General features: G+C 40.5%; 1 protein-coding gene across 5 annotated transcripts in view; it reads right to left on the bottom strand.

Moving 5' to 3' along the window:
• Positions 1-26,986, bottom strand: part of INO80D (INO80 complex subunit D) — a 60,501-nt gene that overhangs the window by 15,711 nt on the left and 17,804 nt on the right. For 4 of the 5 annotated variants that reach the window (XM_032859981.1, XM_032859982.1, XM_032859984.1 and 1 more), the window contains exons 2-6: positions 25,962-26,054; positions 25,610-25,856; positions 19,864-20,615; positions 12,456-12,564; positions 1,285-1,509 (exon numbers count right to left, since the gene is read on the bottom strand). In XM_032859981.1, the coding sequence (XP_032715872.1) occupies positions 1,285-1,509; positions 12,456-12,564; positions 19,864-20,615; positions 25,610-25,827 (1,304 nt within the window). In that variant the 5' untranslated portion in view covers positions 25,828-25,856; positions 25,962-26,054. The remainder of the gene's footprint in view (positions 1-1,284; positions 1,510-12,455; positions 12,565-19,863; positions 20,616-25,609; positions 25,857-25,961; positions 26,055-26,986) is intronic. The other variant, XM_032859985.1, reaches the window with a different exon arrangement.

The raw sequence follows: 26,986 nt of genomic DNA, 5'->3' as shown, positions 1-26,986 counted from the left end.
AGAGAACAGAAGCTCGCTGAAGTAGAAGCAGACTCCCTGCTGAGTAGGGAGGCCAACCTGGTCCTCGTTCCCACAACCCTGGGATCATGACCTGAGCTGAAGGCAGACGCTTAATGACTGAGCCACCCAGGCGCCTCTTAAGCTAGTATTTTTAAAGGTATATAACGTAAATATGTAATTATGATTTAAGTTTTCACCACCTAAACTGATTTCCAAAATGATAACACCACCACAATTTCTTCATTGAAGTATTAGGTAACCTCTACATGTTCAATTTATGGATTTTCAGTCAATAACATAGTACGCACACATTATAAACCATGTTTTCGAAACAAGTTTTTGAGAATATAGCTGAATGGCTATATGATATATTTTTAAGGGGAAAAATGGGCACATTGCTTTTAAATAACATAGACCCAGTTTTACTTAAATTTATACATAAAACAGAGAAAGCCCAAGGACTGACATCCGTATTACAAAGCCATTGAGAGCCATGTTTTTAAGAATTAGTATCATGAGAAAACGGTTCTAATTCAATGTTACATGGGAAAAATTAGGAAATACAATATACCTAGGGCATGATCTCAATTTTGTTTTTTAATACAAATACATGGCTCACTGGAAGATTTCATACACACACAAACACACACATGTACACACACACAAAGAAAAAAGACTACAAGGAAATAATCAAAATGTTCACAGTGCTCATTCTCTGTTCCGTGCACGGTGATATTATGGAAATCCCCCCTCCATTTTTTTTTTATATTTTTCAAATTTACAACAAACAAATACTTGGACTATAATGTAAACAGAAAAGATTTTTCCCCCCAAAGAAATGCAATGTAATGAAGTATTCTGAAGACATAATATGCAGGATAGTGGAGATACTAACAGAAAATATGCTGGAAACAAAATTTTTTTTTTAATGTAAGTAAAAAATATAAAAATACTATTTCTGTAGTAAAAAAAAAACCTGTAAATATCACTTTTAAATAATACATGAAATTTCTAAGCATTGTGATTGTTTTAGCATTCTCAAATACTTTACCGAATAAATTCTCGTCAAACTCGGGCAAAGTGACGGTAATACTTTTACGGACAGCTCGTGGCGAGGTTCTCTTACCACGTGATGTTAAATTTTCTCTGAGCAATGAAAACAAAACGCAACGCTCAAATATTTCAGGCTTAACTGCCCACTGTGCGCGGCGCCTCAACGAGCCCGTCGCAGCCCAGAGAAAACGGAGCGGGAGGCCGCGGCGCGGCGCAGCGCGGGGCTCTCACCTGGTCCGGCTGCACGCAGCCCGCTGCAGCTCCTGCATCAACTGGCCGGTGCACTCCGGCTCGCGGCTGGCCGCCTGCAGCAAAGCTTTCCTAAACGTGTGCCGGCATTTCTTTTGACGAGATTCTGCCCGCTCCAGGCGGCAGAGGTGCTTATACTTCTGCTGAAAGTAAGTGCAAAGTTGGGTGACCCTGGAGCTCCTACTCTCCGTATCATCGTCATCGGACCTGGAGAGGGCAGGGAGACAAGGGAGGAACTCATGAAACGTGAGGCTCGGTTTAGAGAGGGGGAAAGCGGGTCAAGAAGCGGGTCGGAGGCACAAGGGTCCCAACGTGGGGCCGGTGAGCGCATCACAAAATTCGAGGAGAATTCCGGTAGGGCTGAAAGGAAGTACAGTATTTCCACGATGAAGAAGGCAGCAGAGCCCACCCAGCGCTCTCAGAGGCTTCACCTTTCCAGCATGTCAAAATCAACACAGTGCATCAGGGTCTTTTAAATGTTACGGGACTTGGGGTTCTCGGGAAGAAAAGTTTCTTTACCTTTACTTACTAAAATGTCTGAGTAAATGACACAGCAGTTCTGAGGAAACACTCAGTGTAATTTCATAACAGATAGGTCATACCAGAATCAGAGCTTTATTTATTTGGCAGACAGAACACAAGTAGGCAGGGAGGCAGGCAGAGAGAGAGGGAGAGACAGGCGCTCCACTGAGCAGGGAGCCCAATGTGGGATTCGATCCCAAGATCCCGGGATCATGACCTGAGCTGAAGGCAGCCGCTTAACCAACTGAGCCACCCAGGCGCCCGCACATGTACTGTTTTTAACTCCCCTTTACCTGCTCAACACTTAAGAGAATGTGGATTGTAGGGGTCACAACCATTCTATAATAATTATTTTTAAAGATTTTATTTATTTATTTGACAAGAGAGAGAGAGGTCACAAGTAGGCAGAGAGGCAGGCAGAGAGAGAGGGGGAAGCAGGCTCCCTGCTGAGCAGAGAGCCCAATACGGGGCTCGATCCCAGGACCCTGGGATCATGACCTGAGCCGAAGGCAAGAGGCTTTAACCCACTGAGCCACCCAGGCGCCCCCTTTCTATAATAATTTTTATTATTTTCTTAACATGAGATACCATTTTTAAAAAAGATTTTTTAAAAAATTTGAGAGAGAGAGAGAGGAAGCAGAGCAAGTGAGAGGGGAAGGGACAGAAGGAGAGGGAGAAGCAAACTCCCTGCTGAGCTCAATCCCAGGACCTAAGCCAAAGGCAGACACTTTAAGGGACTTAGCCAGCCATGAACTTCCCACTTTGCAAATTTCTGGTCTAAGAAAGAAGTCCTAAGAAACATGTTCTCTTCAGTATAGCAGCTACTACAAAAACACCAAGTGAAGGATCTTAACTTCAATCTTTTCATTTATTTAACATTCAACATTTGCTATTATGTCAATTACACGGAGTCCTATAAAGGAGAAAAAAATTTAAGCAGCTTGCAATGCAGTTTAGACAAGATAAACAGATCCCTAAAGTTAAACAATTCAAAAAACAAAACAATAACTAGTAACAGTAACAATAACAATAACTAAAAACAACAACTAAAACAATGGGGCAGGCTGACCAATGACTAAAATATCTGACCTCCCAATTAGAAAAATCTAGGAGTTTTTCACAATTTGAGATCCCAAGACCACCCTAGATCTACTGAACCAGAATTTCCACGGAATGGGTCCCAGGAATCTTTATTTTGAATTGTTCCCTGAAGTCCCACACCAGGTTTTCATTTGGGAGTCCCAGTCGAGTCGGTAGATACTATAAATATCTTCAGTGTGAGGCAGAGGACATATGGAGGTCTAGATATGGCTCACGTGCTATTAAAAGTTCATGAGCAAGATTGTTGGATGAGAGGCTTGGCAGAGGAGATGCCAACAGAACCAAACTGTGAAGAAAGGGTAGAATTTGAAGAAAAAGGGCACCTCACAAGGATAAATGAATACAAGCCGGGCTTCAGAGATGGACAGGATAGAGAACATCAAGTACTAAGCTTGCTTTGGCTAAGACGTGGCGTACATAGGGGAGTGCAGTGGGTAAGGCAAACTTTCTTAACCTAACCTTTATTCTACCAGCAGTGAAGAACCTTGTAGAGTTTGAAGAAAATAGATAACAATAATAGAACCGTGCACAAGAAAGACTGCACTGACAGCAGGCAGAAGTGAGGAAGACGGGCGCTTGGGTGGTCATGATCTCACGGATCTCTGGGATGGAGCCGCGCATTGGGCTCTCTGCTCAGCGGGGAGCCTGTTTCCTCCTCTCTCTCTCTCTGCCTACTCGTGATCTCTGTCTGTGAAATAAATAAATAAATAAATTTTTGAAAAAAAAAAAAAAAAAAAAAGAAGAAGTGAGGAAGTGATAGGGAAGAGGGCAGGGAAGAAATTAGTATAAAACTCCAGGAAACAGGTTAACAAGACCCCACACGAGGGCAGCAGCAGCCGGACTGCAGAAGAGGAAAGGGATCCTGCATGTATGAAAGGCAGATCTTGTCAACTGGGATGGAGGATGCGAGGGACACTAATCATGTGGCCATTTCCGTCAGCCAAGACCAGGGAAGAGGAACACGAGCAGACCCGGGGCAGGAAATACATCGCATTTCAGACCTGAAGAAGGTAGAGTGCAGATGAGGTGTCCAAGGCAGCAGTGGGAGAAACTGTTGGAAATGATAAAGAGGAGCACAAGAATGAAGGGACAGACTTCCGAGCCAACAGCTGGCCAACTGAAGGACGGGAGGCACTGCAACTGAAAGGCCACAGAGATAGTAGAACAAGACCTATAAGGCCATTACCATAAAAAAATTAGCTCAATTTGGTGCCTGGATATGAAGGATAAGAAGTCGATAATGGGGTGCCTGGGTGGCTCAGTGTGCTGAGCCTCTGCCTTCGGCTCAGGTCATGATCCCAGGGTCCTGGGATCGAGTTCCGCAACGGGCTCTCTGCTAGGCAGGGAGCCTGCTTCCTCCTCTCTCTCTCTGCCTGCCTCTCTGCCTACTTGTGGTCTCGGTCTATCAAATAAATAAATAAAATCTTTAAAAAAAAAAAAGTCGATAATGACTCAATGACTTTGAACTTGCATAACTAGGAGAATGGAAGGGCTATTAATAGAAAAAAGAGAGGAGAAACTGCAAGTCTTAAAGGGAGAGTAAAGCTCAGGTAGATAATCACTTGCCAAAGCTGTTATTTGGAAAGACTCTCTTACGGCGGGGAGGACACACCAGATCGGCAGTTCTCAAGTTGACAGTGAATGTACAGATGCACCTGGATGTTGAGGCATGCGCCATGATTGTAATAAAAATTTTCAGGGGCGCCTGGGTGGCTCAGTGGGTTAAAGCCTCTGCCTTCCGCTCAGGTCATGATCCCAGGGTCCTGGATCGAGTCCCGCATTGGGCTCTCTGCTCAGCAAGGAGCCTGTTTCCCCCCCACCCCCACCGCCTGCCTCTCTGCCTACTTGTGATCTCTGTCGAGTAAATAAATAAAATCTTTAAAAAAAAATTTTTTTTTCAAAGCTTATGCAGAAGTTCCACACTTATCTTGCTGTAGACCAGTAACACGCAGTCTGCAGACCCACACAGGTCCACGGACTGTCCCATCCCCGGCATGTCCTTAACTAGAAAATCTCCAACATGCCTCCCACTTCCAAGATGCTCTAACACTCGTATTTCACACCTGGTTGTGGAGGAAGAGTAGCATTCCAGGCAGAGAAAGGCCAGCGGCCATTGTCTACTGGCAGTGACAGGCCTGCCACCTACTGCATTCTCAGTACTGTTTCCCCATCTGTGAAATCAAGGAGAGCTGGCTCACCTACCTCCCAAGGTTGGGAAGAGAACGAAAAGAAATGACCTATCTGAAATCACAATATAAGCATAAGTATTATTATTAGATACCGAAACCCGTATCTATTATCTAGAATCAAATCACTTATTAAATACATACATGCAAAAAACTCCTGGCCTAAACACTTTTACCATGAGCTCTAGCAACAGTCAAAGAAAAAATTAATTCGAATCACACGCAAAATATTCCAACTGTCCAAAAAGAGAGGAATATTCTTTTTTTTTTTTTAAGATTTTATTTATTTATTTTAGAGAGAGATCAAGCATAAAGCAGGGGAAAGGGCAGAGGGAAGGAAATCTCCAGCTAACTCCACACTAAGCATGGAGCCCAATGCAGGGCTCGACCCCACAACCCCAATATCATGACCTGAGCCATAATCAGGAGTCTGACAATACACCAAGTGAGCCACCCACGTGCCCCAAGGGAATATTCTTTTAATTAAGCTAACCTAAACTTGATGCCAAAAACTTATTAACAAGGGCAATATAACAAAAGGAAAATTATAGGAAAATCTTATTAATGACTTCAGAGGCAAAATGTATTAATAAGTTGAATCTAGCAGCATAGAAGAACAAGAAATATCCAATCTGGGTTAATTAATGTAGGAATGCAACAATTATTTTTCAATCTGATCTTACTAGATCGCTCTCCTGCAGAAAAACAATTTATTCTTCTTTCCTTTCATTTTCCAACTTGCTACTGCCTTGCTTCCTCCCATTGTTTTCCTCATTTTCTTCTCTTTCTCTCCCCAGTCCTCACGTCAGTATGGAAATTCTTCATGTTCATAACTTCAACAACACTTAAATACTGAAGACACAAGTTTGTTCTCTAGCCCATATATACCTCACAATTACATTTCAGACACAAGGTATTTATCTGGCGTGCTCACCCACATCTAACTAGCCCAGAAATGCTGGAATTAGGACAGAGAACTGGGGAGGAGGGGCACAGAAGGCAGCACTCTGAAGACCTACAGGGGCCTCTCAGTTCTTCACCTGAGTACTGATCAGGCAGGAAGTGTGTCAACTGCCTGGAAAGAGAAGGCCAGACTCCCACAGAACAGGCATAGTTTGTGTTTTCATCTTTCAAGGGGAAACACCTGCAACCTGCCGGGCACTGGGTAGGCCACTCAGGAGCAGACCGCCGCAGAAGTGGGGGTAAAATGAGCCCTCCGCTAAAGGCTGCTATGGCCCTATTTCATGAAATCTAAAAAGCAAGACTCACATTTATTTCTAAGTATTTTAACTATGTCCCCAAACAAAGCTCTTAAAGGAAGACAAAATACCAGAATCAAGTAAGTAAAATTAACAATGTCCGGCATCTAATAAGAAATTATCACATTCAGGGGTGCCTGAGTGGCTCAGTGGGTTAACGCCTCTGCCTTCACCTCAGGTCATGATCTCAGGGTCCTGGGATCGAGCCCCATACCGGGCTCTCTGCTCAGCAGGGAGCCTGCTTCCTCCTCCCTCTCTGCCTGCTTCTCTGCCTACTTGTCATCTCTGTCTATCAAATAAATAAAATCTTTAAAAGAAGAAATTATCACATTCAAAGAAACAGGAAACTAGGACCCATAAGAAAGAAAAATCAAACAGAAACAGACGTAGAAATGATATAGATGACAGAATTAGTAAACCAAGAATCAAAGAACAGTTATTATAATATTTCACATGTTTGAGAAGGTAATCATGACCGCATTAAGTAGAGACATGGACAATATTCCAAAACAAACTTCTAGAGATAAAAAATACAATGTCTAATATGAAAAAACAGACTGAATGGGATTGATGGCTGGTTTAGATGTCACAAAAGGAAAGATTAATGAACCTGAAGATAGCTCTAGAAACTTTTCAAAATGAAACACAGGGGTGCTTGGGTGGCTCAGATGCTTGAGCATCTGCCTTTGGCTCAGGTCATGATCCCAGGGTCCTGGGATCAAGACTCGAAGTGGGCTCCCAGCTTAGCAGGGAGCCTGCTTCTCCCTCTCTCTCTGCTGTTCCCCCTGCTTGTGCTCTCTCGCTCTGTCAAATAAGTAAATAAAATACTAAAAAAAAAGAAAGAAAGAAAGAAAAGAAACACAGGAAAAAATAGACTGGGGAGAAAAATGAATGGAGTATAAGTTTTGAAAAAAAGTGAACAGAAGATCAATAATGGAATAATTTCAAGTGGCCTAAAATATGCCAAACTAAGTCTCTCAAATAGAAGGGGAAAGAAAAATAACTGAAGAAAACTAGGGTAAATTTTTTCTAAATTTCATGAAAATTATAAACCTACAGATCCAAAAAGGTCAATGAACCGCAAGCACAAGAAACAAAAAGAAAAAAAATTACACAAATGGTTTAAAACTACGGATGAAGGGTATTATACTAAGGGAAATTGGTCAGAGAAGACAAATAACATATTTCACTTATATGTAGAATCTAAAAAACCAGGGCGCCTGGGTGGCTCGGTGGGTTGCGAGCCTCTGCCTTCGGCTCGGGTCATGATCCCAGGGTCCTGGGATCGAGCCCCACATCGGGCTCTCTGCTCAGCGGGAAGCCTGCTTTCTCCTCTCTCTCTCTCTGCCTGCCTCTCTACCTACTTGTGATCTCTGTCTGTCAAATAAATAAAATCTTTAAAAAAAAATAAATAAAGTAAAATAAAATAAAATAAAAAACCAAACCAAACAAAGCAGGAATAGACCCATAAACAGAGGACAAACTGGTGGTTGCCAGAAGGGAGAAAGGTACGGAGATGGGCAAAATGGGGTAAAAGGGAGAGGGAGGTGCAGACTTCCAGTGACGCAGTAAGTCACGAGAATAAAAGGTACAGCCTAGGGAATACAGTTGATGGTAGTAGCGTTGTATGGTGACAGACAGGAGTTACACTTGTGGTGAACAGAGTATAACATGTAGACTTGTCAAATCACTGTGTTAGACACCTGAAACTAATCCAACATTATGGGTTGATTATACTTCAATTAAAAAATTTAAAAAGGCATATAGGGACACTTGGGTGGCTCAGTCCGTTTAGTGCCCAACCCTTAATTTCAGCTCAGGTCATAATCTCAGGGTTGTGAGATCAAGTCCCATGTCAGGCTCCACGCCAGGCTCCCTCTCCCTCTGCACCATCCCCCAACAGTGGCACAGTCAATTATATCTCAATAAAATTTTTTAAAATGAAGGCAAAATAAAGACTTTTCCAGGCATAAAAGCTAAAAGAATTCACTACCAGAAGAGCGACACTACAAGAAATGTTAAAGTGAACCATTCACACAGAAAGAAAATGACATCATACGGAAATATGGAACTAGTCAAAGAAGAACGAACGCAAGAAATTGTAAATATATGGGTGAAATACAAAAGAGTATTTTTATTTTAAATCCCCTTAAAACACAATTAACTGCTTAAATACAACAGCAATGCATCACGGGGATTGTAACACATGTAGAGGGGAATGTACAGAACCAAATGTCTATGGTAGGAAACAAGGAAGATCCCAGATATATGCTATCCCCTCAAAAACTTGAAAAAGACAAACAAATGCAACCAAAACAAAGAAGGAAATAATAGAGATAAGAACAGAAAGCGATGAAATAAAGATGAAGGAGAATCAATGAAACTAAAAGCTGGTTCTTTAAAAAGACCAATGAAAAAGAATAGAAAATGAACAGAGAGACATACACATTCACAAGGGTTCCAATGCAAGACCAACAGTGTTTTCAATAGCGCTGGTTCAAGAGAAGATCCACACGGGAAAAAATTATCCTTAGCACCACACCTCACATTATATACAAATTATGCAAAAATAAATTTCTACAAAGATTGTCAGTAAAACAATAAAGCTTCCAGAAGATAGTATTAGAGAATAGCTTCATGACTGTGAAGCTGTGGGGTAAGCAATGATTTCTTAAATGGGTCACAAATACATTACCCATAAAGAAAAAGACCAATAAGTTGTACTCATTAAAATTAAGAACTGGGGTCGTCTGGGTGGCTCCACTGGTTAAGTGTCTGACTCCTGGTTTTGATTCAGGTCATGATCTCATGGGTCATGGGATGGAGCCCTGCATCAGGCTCAGCGTGGAGTCGGCTCCAAGATTCTCTCCCTCTGTCCCTGTCCCCACTTGCGAGCGCCCTCTCTCTAATAATAAATAAATCTGGGTTCCTGAGTGACTCAGTTGGTTAAGCGTCTGCCTTTGGCTCAGGTCATGATCCCAGCCAGGGTCCTGGGATCGAGTCCCTTGTTGGGCACCCTGCTCAGTGGGGAGCCTGCTTCTTCCTCTGCTTCTGCCCCCACCCCATGCTAGTGCACCCTCCCTCTCCTCTCAAGTAAATAAAATCTTTAAAAATAAATAAATAAAATTAAATCTCAAATAATTTAAGAACTATTCTCTATCAAAGACACAATTAGGAATATGAAAAGGTAAGCACCTACTAGAAGTAATTACTATTCATAATATACTTAAGATACCAACTTATTTCTGCTCTTGAGATAGAAATAAGAGCCTGCAAGATCTCCTTCGGTACATGCATCTACAGCTAAACTAAGTAAGCAAGAAATCTTTCCCAAAACAAGGCCAGGGGTACCTGGATGGCTCAGTCAGTAGAACATGTGACTCTTGAACTCTGGGTCATGAATTCAAGTCCTTTGCAGGGCATAAAGCGTACTTGGGGGTGGGGGGGGGGAAGCCAAACTTTCTCACTAAAATTTCTTCAAGCATAATCCTGGTTTAGCAAGAAAATTCATGAAAAGCAGGTGTGGGGGGAAGCAGGTGGGCAGGCGGCAGAGAACGGTGATCGGACTGCTATCAGTTTTTCTTCCAAAAACTGGATGAACTCCTGGAGGAATTTTATTTTATTATGTTTTAAAAGATTTTATGTATTTATTTGAGAGGGAGAGAGAAAGAATAAGTGAGAGGACAAGAGCAGGAAGAGAGAGAAGCAGACTCCCCCTCACTGAGCAGGGAGCCCAACAAGGGACTCGATCCCAGAACCCTGGCATCATGACCTGAGCCAAAGGCAGACGCCTAACCAACTGAGCCACCCAGGCCCCCCTCACGGAGGAATTTTAAATGGTAAAACCTTCTGAGAAATTTTAAACGGCAAAAACTTCTTGAAGATATATAATGGACAGGCTAGGTGGGGCCCATTTTCTACAGCTGTCCATTTTCGGCTACACTTCAGCACAAGGTAAAATAAAAGACAGGTAGCTTCAACAAGAAACTGAAACGTGTTCCACGGGTGGTTTTGATACAAGACAAAAGGTTCCCATGACAGGGGCACAGTGGCGGACACAGACATGGAGGCGCAGATAAGGAAAAGATCGGGAACCAAGTCAATCCACGTTTCACCCAAGGGAAACAATATGGCGTGCCCCGTGCCTAGCACGTGAGAGTTCAACGAGAATACACTGGACGAGTGAATAAATCAATGAATAAATGAAGGGGAAAGACTAAAGTGACAGCGGGACAAGAAGTTAGGATAGCCGTGTAAAAAGAGACAAATACCCTGAAGGAAAAGAAGAACTAGGAAAAGTGCATCGTGGTAAGGCAAAGAGCAAGTCAGCCGGCAGAAGCAACCAAGAAAGCAAAATGCTACAGGGAGGAAGGAAAATGAAATGGTTGAAATCTTCTGAAAGTCTGCAGGAAGAGAGGACAGAAACAGAAACTACGTCGCTCCTAATAAGAGCAAACCCAGCCCATACCGATGTTTAGGTCATCTGAGAATTCCAACGGGAATCTTCGCTACCATTTACATTCATTTCCTAGTTGCCAGGTACTGTGCTAAGCTAAGCTATGTTTCCTCAGCTACAGCCATTTGTAGAATTAACTCAAAATATCCCAAATCTAAGCTGAGCTGACATAACAACCACCTGAGGAAGCATGACTGATAATATTAAGTTCAACTGTCCTTTATCTGAAAAAAAGAATTATGCTAATTGTAAGGGCACAGTCTTGACTGATACATAAAGTGGAACCTTGGAGAGGGAAGAAAATGGCAGCATTCTCCAATCCTATCTAGGAAACAGGGGAGGCCGGGCCACCTGACCATTAGTAAATCCAACTAACTCTTCTTCCAGGCCCTAATGAGCTCCCCATGTAGTTTTGCTTAGTGAACATTTGTACTATTTAATGATTATTTCTGACTATAAATTGGCATTTTGGTGTTTACATTAGTCTCTAGAGAATCAGTTCTCTGAGCCTCATCAGCTCTGGGTGTAATAACAAATCATATTTTAAGCCTAGAAACCAAAACACCGGGCTCTAGAGAATTTATGTCCATACAACAATACTGTGAAAGTCTAGAAGTCGGCCTGGGGCAGATAGTCGGTCTCCCCTCTATCTTGCCTAACATCTATTCAAACCACAATAAAACAACAACAACAAAACAAACAAAAAAACAAAAACAAAAACAAAAAAATGAGCTGAGTCTGAGGGCCATCTTTTGGCTACACAGACAGGGATCTATCTTGGAATGGCCCCACTGTACTAAGTGAATCCCTAGGACAGTTCCCTGAAACAGAAAGGGCTTTCTCACCGTCACGGAAGGGGTTGTGTATTCATTGATCCACAGCTTTCGGATAAGGCAGATACCAAGCACCTCTAATGACATGATCTTGAAAACCATTTGGCACATTAGAAATACTCAGCGCTTAAGAAATGATTAAAGAGGGCGCCTGGGTGGCTCAGTGGGTTAAGCCTCTGCCTTCGGCTCAGGCCATGATCTCAGGGTCCTGGGATCGAGCCCCACATCGGGCTCTCTGCTTGGCAGGGAGCCTGCTTCCTCCTCTCTCTCTGCCTACTCGTGATCTCTGTCTGTCAAATAAATAAATAAAATCTTAAAAAAAAAAAAAAAGAAAAAGAAATAATTAAAGAACGGCTCAATCTTGTAGAAGACAGAGCTGAAGTAAACTGTTCTAGCCACTGTAGGGATCATGCTAAAGAGGATCAAGGGAAGTCAGGCCACGGGACTCAAGTAGCCCTGGGGCCACAAGCCAGTTCCTGAGACTGCCCGGCCCTTGGGCTCCTCTTCTATAAAATGAAAGGATGGGACTAGGTATCTCAAAGGTCCCTTTCCATTCTAAATTCTATTCCAATCGGTTCCTTCAGTGATAAATGGGAAAAGTACAGAAACAAATTTACCAAGAAAACTGAAAAGTAGCTTTCCTCAAACAATATAGTACATTTCTTCCCAAGTGGAATCTGTTTTACCTCCATTACAATAAAACTAGATCCAATGAGATAAAAGAATTAGCATATAGAGTAAAACATCAGGCTACTACAGGCATAACTGGAGAACAAAAACAAAAAGGGAAACTTACGTATGCCTCTCATATCTGAGGGTTTCTCGGATGGACCATGCCACCTGGTATGGCGAGGCCTGCTCTGAGTCCTCTGGTTCCTCTCCGCTCTCTTCTGACCAGTCCAACCCTGGGACATATGAGAAGATATTGCAAGTTAGAAAAAAATGCATTTTTATTTAAAATTTAGGAAAAAGGCTACCCAAAATGTATAACCCAAAACCTACAGCACATACTACCACTGCATGAATAAATGCCTCCCTATTCTGACAAAGATATTAATAATGATGTGTGACATAGACTCAGGTTTAAAAAAATGACACTGTGACAAAAAAAGCTGTATTGCAAGGATGAATTTCTTTGTCAGACACTTCACAGATGGAGTAGAAACATAAGCAGAGAGTTCAAGTCTCTCCTCCCACCAAAATATTATACATTAAACATTACATGTAAAGTCAGAAAAACTATAGAACAAGGGTAATGTATGCTCAGATAAAAAAGAAGTCAAATTATACTGGTGGATTCACGCTACATTTCCACAAAGGAGGGCCCTAGGATAAACTGCCAAAGGCAGACACTTTATCCATCCCCTTTCCCGACACCTCCAGAGGAAAAGGACTCCATCCACCAGGCAGGGCCATGCCCCGGCTCTTGCCCTCTGCAGGAAGAGGGAAGGGTAAGAGGTCAATATTCTATTTCTACTGTGGCCTGGGCTTTCTTTGAATTCTTTTAAACAAGAGCTGTCACATTTTGCAGCATTTTGAAAAACAAGTTTAGAGGGGAAAACAGAGAAATATAGGATGAACAATGCTTACTTATTTTGTTAGATGCTACTAATTCTAACGATTGGATAATTATTAGCTTCCAACATAAAGGTTTTACCTTCTTGGAAGTTTTGTATCTTGAAAAGGCCTCAATAAGTACCGATGTTGCACAGTCTAACATGCTAACTTTAATATACTAATACTGCTACTACACTTGAATGAGATACCTTGAGAACTAGTAATCAGTCTTCCTTCTTGAGACCCTCAAAAATCAAAAAACCATCTTCATTAGACAGTTATGTTAGAAGGGACCTCACTGCTTCTATAATTTAAAGGAGTCTACATGTGCCAAATAGGGAAATTAAGAAAAGGGTAATCGAAATGCAAATTATAAATGCTTAAAATTAAGTAACACATTGCCACTGGCATAAAGAAACCTCAAATCTAGTTCTAAGATGGCTATCCAAATGTTAGGTCACCTTAAAAAGTAAGTTTCTCAAAAAAAAAGTTACTTTCTCTTAAATAATTAGTGGTTAAAAAAAAAAAAGTAAACAAGTAATCAGAATAGCATTAGCTTCAGGACAGGATATTGAAAGGCAAAGTCTTTCAAACACAAAGTGACACCTAAGGTATCTTTTAAAATTAGGATATGAATTATTTTTTATCATTTTTGTGTAATTAATAATAATTTCTACTAAGTCACCTCTATCTTCTCTGAAAAAGTCAAGATCTAAGTTGTAAAAACTAAGATGGAAGTGTTTCTTTTGTGAAATTAACTGTCCAATAAAGCAAACCTTTGATCTTGGCTTCATTATCACTAGTTTTAATATAACTAACTGAGATAACCAGTGCAGACAAGACTGTAAAACCTGGTTACAAGACTGCATTTTTCTTCAAGTGTTCTTTGCTGACATGAAGGCAGACTACACTTGGTCATAACAGTGCATTACAATTTCTGGCTTCTCCAGAGTAACCTTTGTTTTGAAACATATGTAATATGCTTGATTTAAAAAAATTAAAAATAAAAGGGGGGCTGCCTTCAACTTAGGTCATGATCCCAAGGTCCTGGGTTGGAGCCCTGTGTAGGACACCCTGCTGCTCCCTCTCCCTATGACTCTCCTCCCTGCACATGCTCTCACTTGCTCTTTCTCACTCTCTGTCTCAAATGAATAAATAAAAATTATTAAAAAAAAAAAAAAGACAACACGTTTTCTATAAGTTTTCATTCTGTTCAAAATGACAAAAACCAAACCAACAAAACAGTTTGTTTCAAAAGCTAAAAAAATTACCAGCGTCCATAAATACACAAAAGTATAAATACTTAATAGATGACATGGGTACATTGTAGACTAAGAGGCAAACATCTGGGAAGAAATAAAGTTAGATTTTGCCCCAAAACTAGTACCCAATGAATTCTAAATACAGGACTATAATGTAAATAATCAAACAATAAAAGGACTAAAAGAAAATATGGGTAAATTGGGGCGCCTGGGTGGCTCAGTGGGTTAAGCCTCTGCCTTCGGCTCAGGTCATGATCTCAGGGTCCTGGGATCAAGCCCCACATAAGGCTCTCTGCTCAGCAGGGAGCCTGCTTCCTCCTTCCTCTCTGCCTGCGTCTCCGCCTGCTTGTGATCTCTCTCTCTGTCAAATAAATAAATAAATTCTTAAAAAAAAAAAAAAAAGGGTAAATGTATTTCATTGGAGCCCGAACAAGTAAGAAACAAAATAAAGCAAAACAAAAGTCTGATTCAAAAGGAAAAAATTCTAAAAAAACAGAACGCATAAACACTTTTAAATCCTAAATTCCAGAATCATTATCATAGATATTTAAAAGAAAATAACAGGGACACCTGGGTGGCTCAGTTGGTTAAGCGGCTGCCTTTGGCTCGGGTCATGATCCCAGCGTCCTGGGATCGAGTCCCGTATCAGGCTCCTTGCTCCGTGGGGAGCCTGCTTCTCTCTGTCTCTGCCTGCCACTCTGTCTGCCTGTGCTTGCGCTCTCTCTCTCTGACAAATAAATAAATAAATATAAATAAATAAAAGCAAATAACAAATAGGAGGAGAGGCTTTGCAACAAACATGAAGTATGTTTAAAAAGATCTTACCAAATCAATTAAAAAAAAAAAGAAGCCCTTCAATAGAAATGAGTGAAAAAAACTCAAAATAAACAAAAAATACAAATGTCCAAAAAGCATTATCAACACATATTCAAAGATACATTACTAATTCAAAACAGCAATTTTCACTTAAAGAATGGTCCATAAATCCCCAGGGGTCCCGAAAACCCTCTTAGGGAGTTCCTTAGGTCAACGCTATCCTCAAAGTAAGAGGACATTATTTGCTTTTTTCACTGTGTTGACATTTACACTGATGGTTAAAAAAAAAAGAGGGGCGTCGGGTGGCTCAGTGGGTTAAGCCTCTGCCTTCGGCTCAGGTCGTGATCTCAGGGTCCTTGGATCGAGCCCCGAATCAGGTTCTCTGCTCAGCGGGGAGCCTGCTTCCCCCCACCCCTCCTGCTTGCCTCTCTGCCTACTTGTGATCTCTGTCAAAATAAATAAATAAAATCTTAAAAAATAAAGAAACAAACAACACAGCAGGTAAACCTGCTGGTACCTCAATATGAATCAGGGCGGTGGCACCAAACTACACAAGCAGTCACTCTGTTTCACACCATGATGTGCAGTTACATGAATAAATAATAAGTAAGTTTTAATATTATCCTTAGGGCGCCTGGGTGGCTCAGTCACTTAAGCATCTGCCTTCAGCTCGGGTCCTGGAATGGAGCCCCGCACTTTGGTGAGGAGCCTGCTTCTCCCTCTGCCTGCCGCTTGCTCTGCTTGTGCTTTCTCTCCCTCTCTCTGACAAATAAATAAAACTTAAAAAAAAAAAAAGAATATCCTTGAAAATCTTGGTATATTAAAGACTGTTTATTTTATTAAATCTTAGTTCTTGACAACACATCCTCACACTAGTCTTTGTAACCCCGTGTGAAGTCAGAAGGCCCCCGTGCTGCACCCCGAAGGCGTATGGTGGTTGTCTTGAAGGAAAGCACCGGCACTGGTGTAACTGTGACCTCAACTAGCTGTTTTTCCCATTCAACATCATTTTTATTTGAAAGAGCGACTGACAAGCGTTGGTTATTAAGACTTGGATTTTTCTAAAATGAACACAGCGAAACTGTCACTTCAAGGAAAACAATGGACAGGATTTGCTGCCAAAATTCAGATTTTCACTTGAACTTGATTTTCATTTTCGCTTGATTTTTGTTTTTTGAAAACTTGGAAGTCATCACTGAGTCTATGACAACTTTCTCACAGAGTTTTCCGATGAAACCGCTGACAGTATTAACGAACGTGATTCTATTCTGTTTTTGAGGAGGTTTCACATCTAGCATGGAGCCCACCCGGGGCTTGAACTCACAACCCTGAGATCAAGACCTAAGCTGAGATCAACAGTTGGATGTTTAACTGATGAAGCCACCCAGGGGTCCCACGAATGTGGTTTTTAAAATTTTGTATAATTAAGTATGTCCACATTTGGAACATGTGCTTAACTAGGTAAACCAATATTTTCCAAATTACCAGTGTATGGTGTTACAAAATCACGCGTGGGTAAAAAGATCCATTCAAAGTGCAAAGCAGATCAATGGATTTTAATGTAATGGGTTGCAAAATTCCTTGACATGGTTTCAGATTTCACAACTGATCTTTAAGAAACTACCATTTGTCATATTTTGGCGTAGGATCAAATAAGAATATCCACAATTATTTTTAAAAATCTAGTAAAATATTCTTCCCTTTTCCAACTACAACGTGTAAGCCATATTTTCACGTATTAATCAAAACCACATATCACGACAGATTGAATGCTGAAGCAGACAGGAGAATCTAGCTGTCTTCCAACAAATCACACATTTTTTTAAGATTTACAAAACAAGGGGCGCCTGGGTGGCTCAGTGGGTTAATCCTCTGCCTTCAGCTCAGGTCATGATCCCAGGGTCCTGGGATCGAGCCCCGAATCGGGCTCTCTGCTCAGCGGGAAGCCTGCTTCCTCCTCTCTCTCTGCCTGCCTCTCTACCTTCTTGTGATCTCTCTGTCAAATAAATAAATAAAATCTTTAAAAAAAAAAAAAAAAGATTTACAAAACAAGGGGCGCCTGGGTGGTTCGGCTGTTGAGCGTCTGCCTTCGGCTCACGTCATGATCCCAGGGTCATGGGATCAAGCCCCCTATCAGCTCCCTGCTCAGTAGGAAGCCTGCTTCTCCCTCTCCCCCTGCTTGTCTTCCCTCTCTAGCTGGGTCTCTGTCAAATAAATAAATAAAATTAAAAAAAAAAAAAAAAGATTTACAAAACAATGTAAAATAATGATGCTCTTCTCATTATATTTCTTTTCAGAAAACATAGCTATTTCATAAAAAGAACATGTTACCATGTTTAAAAATGCATTAACATTTAAAAATTTTCTCAGTTATAACTTCTAGTTCAGTAAATATCAACAAATGTAACTCACATACACAAAGGCTCTATGGTGTCCTCAATCATGTTTAGGTGTAAAGGGATTCTAAGGCCAAAAATTTGAGAAGCACTGATCTAAGGTATGCAAATTAAAGCTAATTTTCTATCATATTTGCAAAGGCACAATAATAACCAATATCCAGTACTGTGTAAAGATGTAGAGAAACTGTCATTCTCATACCCTGCTGAAAGAAGGGTATTGTGACAAAACAATTCTGAGGGAAAATTTGACAACATGTATCAAAAAGCTTTTAAAAAAATGCAAAAGCTTGGAATAGCAATTCTGCTTCTAAGAATCTGTTTGAAGGAAAAATTAAAGATGTGACAGTAATTATTTTACTATAAGGCTATACAACTACAACACTTTATAATAATATAAACTGGAAACAACCTAAATTAGAGAAAGAATTCAGCTGTGACAAATTACACTGTGTATGAAAAATTACTACCTTCACAATACATCATGAAAAATTTTAAAACAGGTTATAAAATGTATGTATAGCAGGAACCTAATTTTACAGATATGAAATATACTAAGGCATTAACAAACAGGTATTAATAAGATTTGGGTGTTTTACTTCTTTTCCTCTATACCTTTTCTCTAAGTTTTATTAGTGGTTTTAATTAACAAAAGTCACACATGGTTTAATAACAGGTGAAACAATATAAAACTCTAATATCAGAAGAGCTGCCATCCCCATCTCCATAAAAGCACATCCAGTCTAATTCTCTCTTCCCCTTGATAGTCAGTGTTAACAGCCTGGTTGTGTATAACCACTCACGCTTTAGAGACCTGTGCTTACACCCAACAGGCAAACATCTATCTGTCCATATGACTGATTGATATGTAACACTGATGTCCCTTGTTTTTTTATTTTATTTTTTTTAAGATTTTATTTATTTATTTGACAGAGAGAGAGATCACAAGGAGGCAGAGAGGCAGGCAGAGAAGCGGGGGGTGGGGATGGGGGAGCAGGAGAGCCCGATGCAGGGCTTGATCCCAGGACCCTGAGACCATGACCTGAGCAGAAGGCAGAGGCTTAACCCACTGAGCCACCCAGGAATCCCTTTTCACTTTTATTTTTATAAAAATGGGGTAATACAATACCTATGGATTTTTTTCTCCTTGGTAATATAACATGCGCACATCTACTTATATTGTTTGAGGATTTTTAATACTACCAGCAATGCTACAATAAACATATCCTTACATTCTGGTTATTTTCTTCACCCATAGGAATAGAGTCCCAAAAGTGAGTCTGTTGGCTATATACACTCTTAATTAGTAAATAATGTCACATTACTCACCAGGAATGTAGACGCTTCCTCAACACTGGATATAATTTTTGCCATTCTGATAGTAATTGTTAGTCTAATTTGCATTTCCACACCTGCTATGGGGATTGAGGTTTTCACTGGTTTACTGACCATTTATATTTCTTCTTCCTCTATGCCCATCCTTTTCCTATTTTTCTATTACTATCATGTCATGCAAATGATTTTTCCTAAAGTTAGAATCGTAGCTTACACCATAATTAAAGGTTGAAATAATCAAACACAGAACAATCAAACTATCAATAAGAAAACATAAAATACCTGGATAAACCTGGGATCAGATTTTCTTGAGTAAGAAAATTCAGAAGCAATGAAGGAAAGACATTTCACTACATTAAAGTTTTACCTGTATTTTTTCACTTTTAAATCATGAATAGGTATTGCTTTGGGAAATTTTTTTTTACAAGTTTTTTTTTTCTTTTTAAACTGTCAGCAGGTATTAACAATGCTATCATTATTCCAAAGTCCTAAGATAAGACATGTCGAAAAGTTCATCAGACACAGGTGCTGAGCTCACAGGGGCAGAGAACCACACAATTGCCTTTTAATACTGCTGGTGCTACCACTAACTTAGAAACTGTGACTGCGGTTCCAAATTTCCCAACTCCTACTTCCATATCCTGTCCACCAAGGATCATCCTCTCCCCGACCAGCGTATTGCCTTTATGATGGCCTCCCCAAACACAGTCCTTCCCAGGACCACGGGGTCTCAGGGTCCCTCCAGCCCCGTGACATACACAGCAGTTCTCAACACAGGGCCTCCCGTGGAAGGGGAGGCACCTTCCGTGCGTGCAAGCTGGGAAACGAGAGAACTCACCTAAATGGGGAAACAGATCAGTGTCCAACTGATGTTTCTGGGTGCACAGTTTCACGAGTCTCTGCAGGCGACTTATACAGGAGAAGTGTGGCGAGAAGGCTGTGGCTTTCATGAGGACCCGGTCAGTCCTGGGCGGGTCCGCGGCAGGAGCCCTACTGGATGGCAGGAGGGGCAGCGGCCTCTTGTGGGACAACTGCCTTGCTTGTGCTATAGTGTGCGTGGTGGGGGCCACTCCCTGCATTGGTAGGCTGGTGTTCGGAGGTGGAGGTGACTTGCAGACTAAACCCTGCGGTGGCGGTGGCGCTGGAGGTTTCAAAGAAGTGGATAAAGGTGACAGGTGGGAGTGCTGCTGCGGGGGCTGCTGCTGTGAAGGTGCAGGAGGGGGACTAAAGTGCTCTTGTCGGACTTTCAAAATCTCGGTCTCTCTCTGGCGCTGCCGATTCTGGGCCAACTTGCTCTGCAACTTCTTTCTCACAGTTGCCCCTTTCTTTAGGTCGTCATCTTCCTCGTTGAAAGCGAATGGGTCTTCCAACTCGGTTTCCAGGTAGTGGAGAGGGACCCTAGCCCCGGGTGGAGAGAGGGACATGCCATCCAGTCCATTGGGCATCTTCAAGGCCAACGGGGGCACCGTCAGGCTAAAGGCCATGGTATCCATCTGGTGCCTGACCTTCACCTCATCTATAGGATCATTCTTTTTCTTCCTCTCTTTTTTCGGGATAAAGCCAAGTACCTGCAAGTGGCTGTTGCAGTACCTTTAAAAAGACACACACACGGGGAAATGTTCATAATGTCCACTAAGAGAAGTCGAATGTAAAACTACGCAGTACAAAATGTAAATCCTACCTAATATATTAAACATGCATGACTAGAGGAACTTTTGGCACTCACGGATTTAATACCAACCACCTGCACTACTCTCAAGCACGCCTCCATGTCTGCAATTTTCCTGAAGCAAATAGGGGAGTTGTGTGTGTGCAGAGGCCGCCAGACAGAAGCCAGTCGTGCAAATACTGAGCGGCCCTAGATAACCATCCAGCTGTGGCTTCTCACTCTGCTTTGTGACTTTGTATGCGCAGCACAAAATAACTCATCAAGTCTAAAGGATCTCTAAAAACTCTTGTTATGGGGAGGGGGAAAAATATGTACATATATATATATTTATATATACATATACTATATATATATATACACACACATATATATTCCAATGTCATTCAAGTATTTGCAGATTCCCAACGATCTTATGACATAACCCCTAAAAATATTAAGTGTTTACACTATATTCTACACACACAGACAGACTGAGAGAGAGAGAGAGAGAAAAGAATAAAGAAGGGAAGGAGATGGTAAAATAATAAAACTAGTTAGAGGCATTATAGATGAAATGAGTTCCTCAGAGGCAGAGAAGTACATGTTTTCTACCTGCAGCAGGTAGTAAAATAATGCCCTTTATACAGATGAGGAAGCTAAACTTGATAAAAATTAAATAACTTGCCCCAAACTCCCATCTGGAAACTGACAGAGCTAAGACTCAAAGGAAGAATCAAAGCCCAGAAGACTCTCCCTAGTCTTCAGCAATGAGGTTACTTTTGTAATGTCAATGGTATTTTCAAAATACTAAAAAGGACAGAATCTTCTACTTAATAAGAAGGCAGAATGCATGTTGTTCCCATAAACCACACTGAAAACCTAAGGAGGTTTTTAACCGGTAGAAAAGTAGTGTTTCCCAGACTGGTACTCTTTACACAGTTCAGGTGGTCAGCAAGTATGCCGTAAAAAAGACTAGTCCACTCTTAAATAAATTCGGAAAATGCTGGCTTCAACAGAATTAGTAATTTTGTTGTTTGCTTCTGCTGAACAACTTCTCAAAGCATTTTGTATGATAATGTGCATTATGCTTCAAGGTGGCAATATACCTGTCTGGCAGTGTTTCCCAAACTTATTTGAAAATGCCATCTATTTTTATTGTAGTGCACCTGTGATATCTCTACAGAACAGGGTTTGTGGGAAAATGGCAATGAAGTAATTAATGTCAATCCTCAAACTCACTGGGCTGTATCAGACAAATTTTTAAATATTTGTTCAAAATACATATTCACCAAGGAATCAAGAGACACATGGTTTTGTTGGTTTGTCTTAGAAATCAATCTCTCAGAAACACGCCTCAATTTTAATAGGACTATTAAGAAAAAGCTTTCAGGGCAGTCAGGAAAATCTGTACCACGTGTGTGTGCACATGCCTGCACACACACACACATAACAGGTTGGGGTTAGGTCTCACATAGATCTTAAAACAGAATAGATTTATAAAGCTATAGCCAACAAGGAAAAAAGGTTTCAAGGGGTAACTGCATGATTTTTGTTGTTTTTTCAAGTCATTTTTAAATTAACAAAAGGATTAGTAGAGGAGAAATGAGATGGGATTAAACTTGGAAATGGAATTTTTCTGCTCATTACACGTGGGCAGTCCCCACGGGAAACGGCGCTTCCTCCATGCCACCGCCGGCCACCGGCAGAGACCTGCAGGTCCAGCCCTCCTTCCACCTCACCCTGGACTCCCGCTCCAGCTGCGCTCTCAGCACTACCACCACCGAGCCTGAGCTAGTAGAAAACTTCCTCCTCTAGAAGGGAAGAGCTTTCACAGCTAGAATTACAAGAGCTTCCTTCATTATGATCAGCGTTTAAAAGAAGTACGCAGGGTGTAGTGGGTGGCTCAGCCGGTTAAGTGTCTTCAACTCAGGTTACGATCCCAGCGTCCTGAGATCACACCCCATGTCTGGCTCCCTACTCAGCGGGGAGTCTGCTTCTTCCTCTGCCCTGCTCATGCGCTCTCTCTCTCTCTTTCTCAAATAAATAAATAGAATCTAAAAAAAAAAAGAAAGAAAGAAAGAAAGAAATGCCCTTTAAAAAAAAAAGATACGCAAATATGACTGAATAACTACACAGGGGAGTGACTGCTAATGGGTTCTTCCGAAGGGATGAAAGTGTTATAAATCAGACTGTGATGATAGTTGTACAACCTTGTAAATATACTAAAAAATACTGACTGGACACTTCAAATGAGTGAATTGTATCAGATGTGAATAATATCTTAATTTAACTGTCTAGGAAAATAGTAAACATACAAGAAACAAAAAACTTCTTGACAAATATACACTATTAAAAGTATATAAAATTATAGCAAACATATTCAAAGTATTGTGTAAAATAACCAATTTAATATAACCACTTATCTCTCTGAGAAACTAAGGCCACAGTAATAAGCCTTAGCTTCCTACCGTACAAGTACATTAGAAAATGAACTTTACTTTTTTAATTATACCAGTACTCCTACTAAACATAACACGATTCTACTCCAAAGAGGCAGAATCCCATAAGTTAGCATTTTTAATACATACCAGAAGTTAGACATCAGATACTAAGAAGCTTCCTTTAGCTGACCACCAAAATTAGACAATTTTATCAACTAAAAGTCCTTGGGAATTTGTTTTCTAAAATAATACATAAAACCATCTCAAATTCCTAAGTATCCTAAGAGTAACTGCATTAACAATAATGAAGGCTTATTTTCAAAAGAATATCACCCTTTTCTATGTTATGTCATACAGTGTAGTTATTAACTATCAATATTTACACACATGCTAGACCTTATAGCAATTCAACCTGGATTTCTTGAGGCAACATAAGAACATTACCTCCTACTGATGTCTACTTTAATCTATTTCCTAACAACCCTACAAATAATAAAAATATTTATACCATTTGCATTGGTTTGAACCAATTTTTTTTTTTTAATTTATGTAACTTAGTACTTCAGGGTAGTTTCTCTCAACATAGCCACACAAAAGTCCTTCCCCTTCTTTTCTTGTTCTAAAAAGAGGAAATTACTTTGAATAGCAAGGTGAAGACCTATGATTCAGAGAATTAATATTGTGGAGAAATTCAGAGCAACTCTTATTTTACTTCTCCCTGCTAGCTAGTAAGATAGTACTTGCTTCTGCTAAAACGAGAAAAAAAAAAAAAAAAAAAAAAAAAAAAAAAACCCAAGGTGGACAATTGCAAATGTGGTAAACTAAATTTAAGACAAAATTAAATTTTTGTCTTAAAAATTTAATGTCTGGCTGGCTCAGCAGGAGGAGACTGGGACTGTTGATCTCAGGGTCATGAATTTGAGCCCTGCATTGGGTGTAGAGATTACTTAAATAAGTAACTTTACAAAAAAAAAAAAAAAGGGGGACAAAATTATAGATGTGTTTACAGTGGAGCCTGGAGTAAAAAATGAATCCAAGTTCATCAATTCTTCAAGTTAAAAAAGGCCAGGGCTGGGGTGCCTGGGTGGCTCAGTAGGTTAAGCCTCTGCCTTCAGCCCAGGTCATGATCTCAGGGTCCTAGGATTGAGCCCCACATCAGGCTCTCTGCTCGGTGGGGAGCCTGCTTCCCCCTCTCTCTCTGCCTGCCTGCCTACCTGTGATCTCTGTCTGTCAAATAAATAAAATCTTAAAAAAAAAAAAAAAAAAAAAGGCCAGGACTAAGAAATGGACAGGTTAAGTCAGCTAGAAGCAGCTAGACAGGTATGTTTAGCCAGGTACAGTGGTCCCTTTCTCAACGGAGATTAAAATTTTATTCCTTGCCTCACTGAGCAGCTGCTTCTAACTTTCAGGTACTGTAATGTGAAGCTTTAAGTGCTCATTAGAAATTCCAAGGGAGTATTCCCAAATCACCACATGATGCTATCTATACTCATTTTGGTGGGAGCGCTATGAACACAAATTATTTATTTATTTCACTGTAAAAGTGTAAAAACTGCTCACCATGACATATACAAAACATGACCTCTTTTCAATCAATTTATGCAGGTGACATCTGCTTACGCATAGGAACAAGGACCAAGGTTGTACATACATATTTGAGAGGTAAAAGTAAAAAGTTCCCATTTTCTACCTAAAGATAACAGTATTGGAAACTTTTGGGAAAGTAATTGTGCATCTGTCTGTAATATCCTACAATGACCCACATGGTTTCTGAAGAACTGAAGAAAAAGAAATGAAAAAGAGATTATACATGAATTTTCTTGAGAATATGAAAGTATCATAAGACTCTCTAAAAACATCTCCATGTTTTTTAATTCAGCCTAGTAAAAATTCATAATCCTAGTGATAAAGCCTATTCTCACTATGAACATACCATTTCTCAATTATGTTAAACATACTTTATATGGAACTTTTTTAACCAAAAGAGGCAAGATTACAGAGCAATGTCAAATACTGTTTCAAAGTCTGATAGAACGTAAATCATCTTAGTAATTCAAGTAATCATTTTTCTGAATAATTCTTTTTCAGTAAGTACACACCCTTTGCTACCTTTCAAGCACAGATTAAAAAATTCCAAAATCATTACCATCAATTGTAACACCTAAGTAGTTCCTGTAATTTCTGTTGTGTAAGCAGATTTCTATCGTAATCAGGAACTACTTTTTATAAGACTGCAAACCAAACAAAAGCAACAATTTTGAGGGGAAAAATTCTTTTAAGGTCTATTAAATCAATAATTTAAAAACAAAAAAACACATTCAAACTTTTCAAATAACTCTTCAAGTTCTCTACTCCATTTTCTAGAATGTTTTCAATTCGCCCCATTAAAAAAAAAAAAAAAGACCAAAAAAAAAAAAAAAGAGAGAGAGAGACAAAAAAGGACAATTCCAAGCCTATGGATGAAATCAAAGATGGATTCCCATGATTAGTCTTACCTACGATCCTCTGATTTGGGGATGGGGTTGGTGCAACGTTGGCTGTTATACTTGGCCACATATTCACATTGCTTGAAGGGGGCAGTCTTGTCCTCCAGAACGTGTCTGATACAGAAAGCGTACCCGTTCAGTCGCCGCTGCTTGCACAGTTTGGGGCTATATGAGCACAAGGGCTTATTGTCAACCTCAGAGAAGTGTATATGTTTCCCTTCATACATCACGTGACTCTATTCCTTGTGAACATCAGCTAAAAGACCACCACAAAAAAAGAAACCCAAAGGATAAATCAGAGAGTGTAAGGCACATTTAAGCTGAGAATTTCACTGAGGGACTTCTGGCCCCACAGCCATACCTGATTTTAAATCTTCTGCACCATAGCAATGTTAAGAGAACCCCAAGGATACCACAGTTTGGAATGCTGCAGAATCAAGATGAAGCAGATTGTCTACAAAAATATCAAAAGGCCTAGTTAACAAACAGAAATGAGAAAGGCTTGTTCACCTGGGAAGTGAAATAAATACGAGGATATCACCCTTCCTAACGAGATGGATTCTCCTTGGTAATCCATCATCCCCATATTAAATTAAAATAATAAGAGACATTATAACGTATCAAGTTACCTCACCCCTCCAAATTGCAGGAAGTAACTTTTACTCTGGGAAAGGTCTGTGAGTACCTCAAAGCACCGGGCTCTTCCACCAAACCAATGTCGGAAGGCGGCAGGTCTCTGTATTTCATTACTGGTGGCTGAACGCTACCGCTATCTTCGGAAGGCACAATCTCTTCACAATACCAATGCAATGAACCTATAGACCTAAAATGTCCCTCAGAAGTTTGACATTTTTTGATGTCAGCAAAATATTTGGCCGTTTGCAACAAACGTTTCTATGAAACACCAAAAAAGGGGGGGCAATCCCTGTTTTAGAAGTCCTTTCCCCCTTATTGTTTACCCACGTTGATCCCATCCAAACTGTAACTTCTTGGGCCCAAAGACCAGTCACCTAACTACGCTTCCGCCACCCAGGGCGAGGCTCTACAACACATGCTGCATCCAACGACACTAAATAGTTTAGCAATCGGGAGTGAAGAAATATTTGGAGTTTTGGTAACAAATGGAAGGAAGAAACCGTGTTAGCACCCACTACTTCTCTGCACATAGAATGGCCAGCAGTAACGTTTACATATTTTAACACCAGACAGTCTACAGTGAAAACTGATTTGTCAAGTCGGGCTACTGGGGGCGCATGTGATTTAACCCGCTTTCTCCAGAATCTACAAGTCATCCAGATGGGCTGATGGAACAGCTTGAACACATGGTGACAGAAAACTCGAGAACACACTCCTCTTTACAAAGCTCAATATGAAATTCCTTACATC

Source organism: Lontra canadensis, unplaced genomic scaffold (assembly GCF_010015895.1).
Source record: "Lontra canadensis isolate GAN:19392208 unplaced genomic scaffold, GSC_riverotter_1.0 scaffold18, whole genome shotgun sequence".
NCBI classification, from domain to species: Eukaryota; Metazoa; Chordata; class Mammalia; order Carnivora; family Mustelidae; genus Lontra; species Lontra canadensis.
The sequence above is the reverse complement of the archived record's forward strand: the minus strand, read 5'-3'. Positions and strand labels throughout refer to the sequence as shown.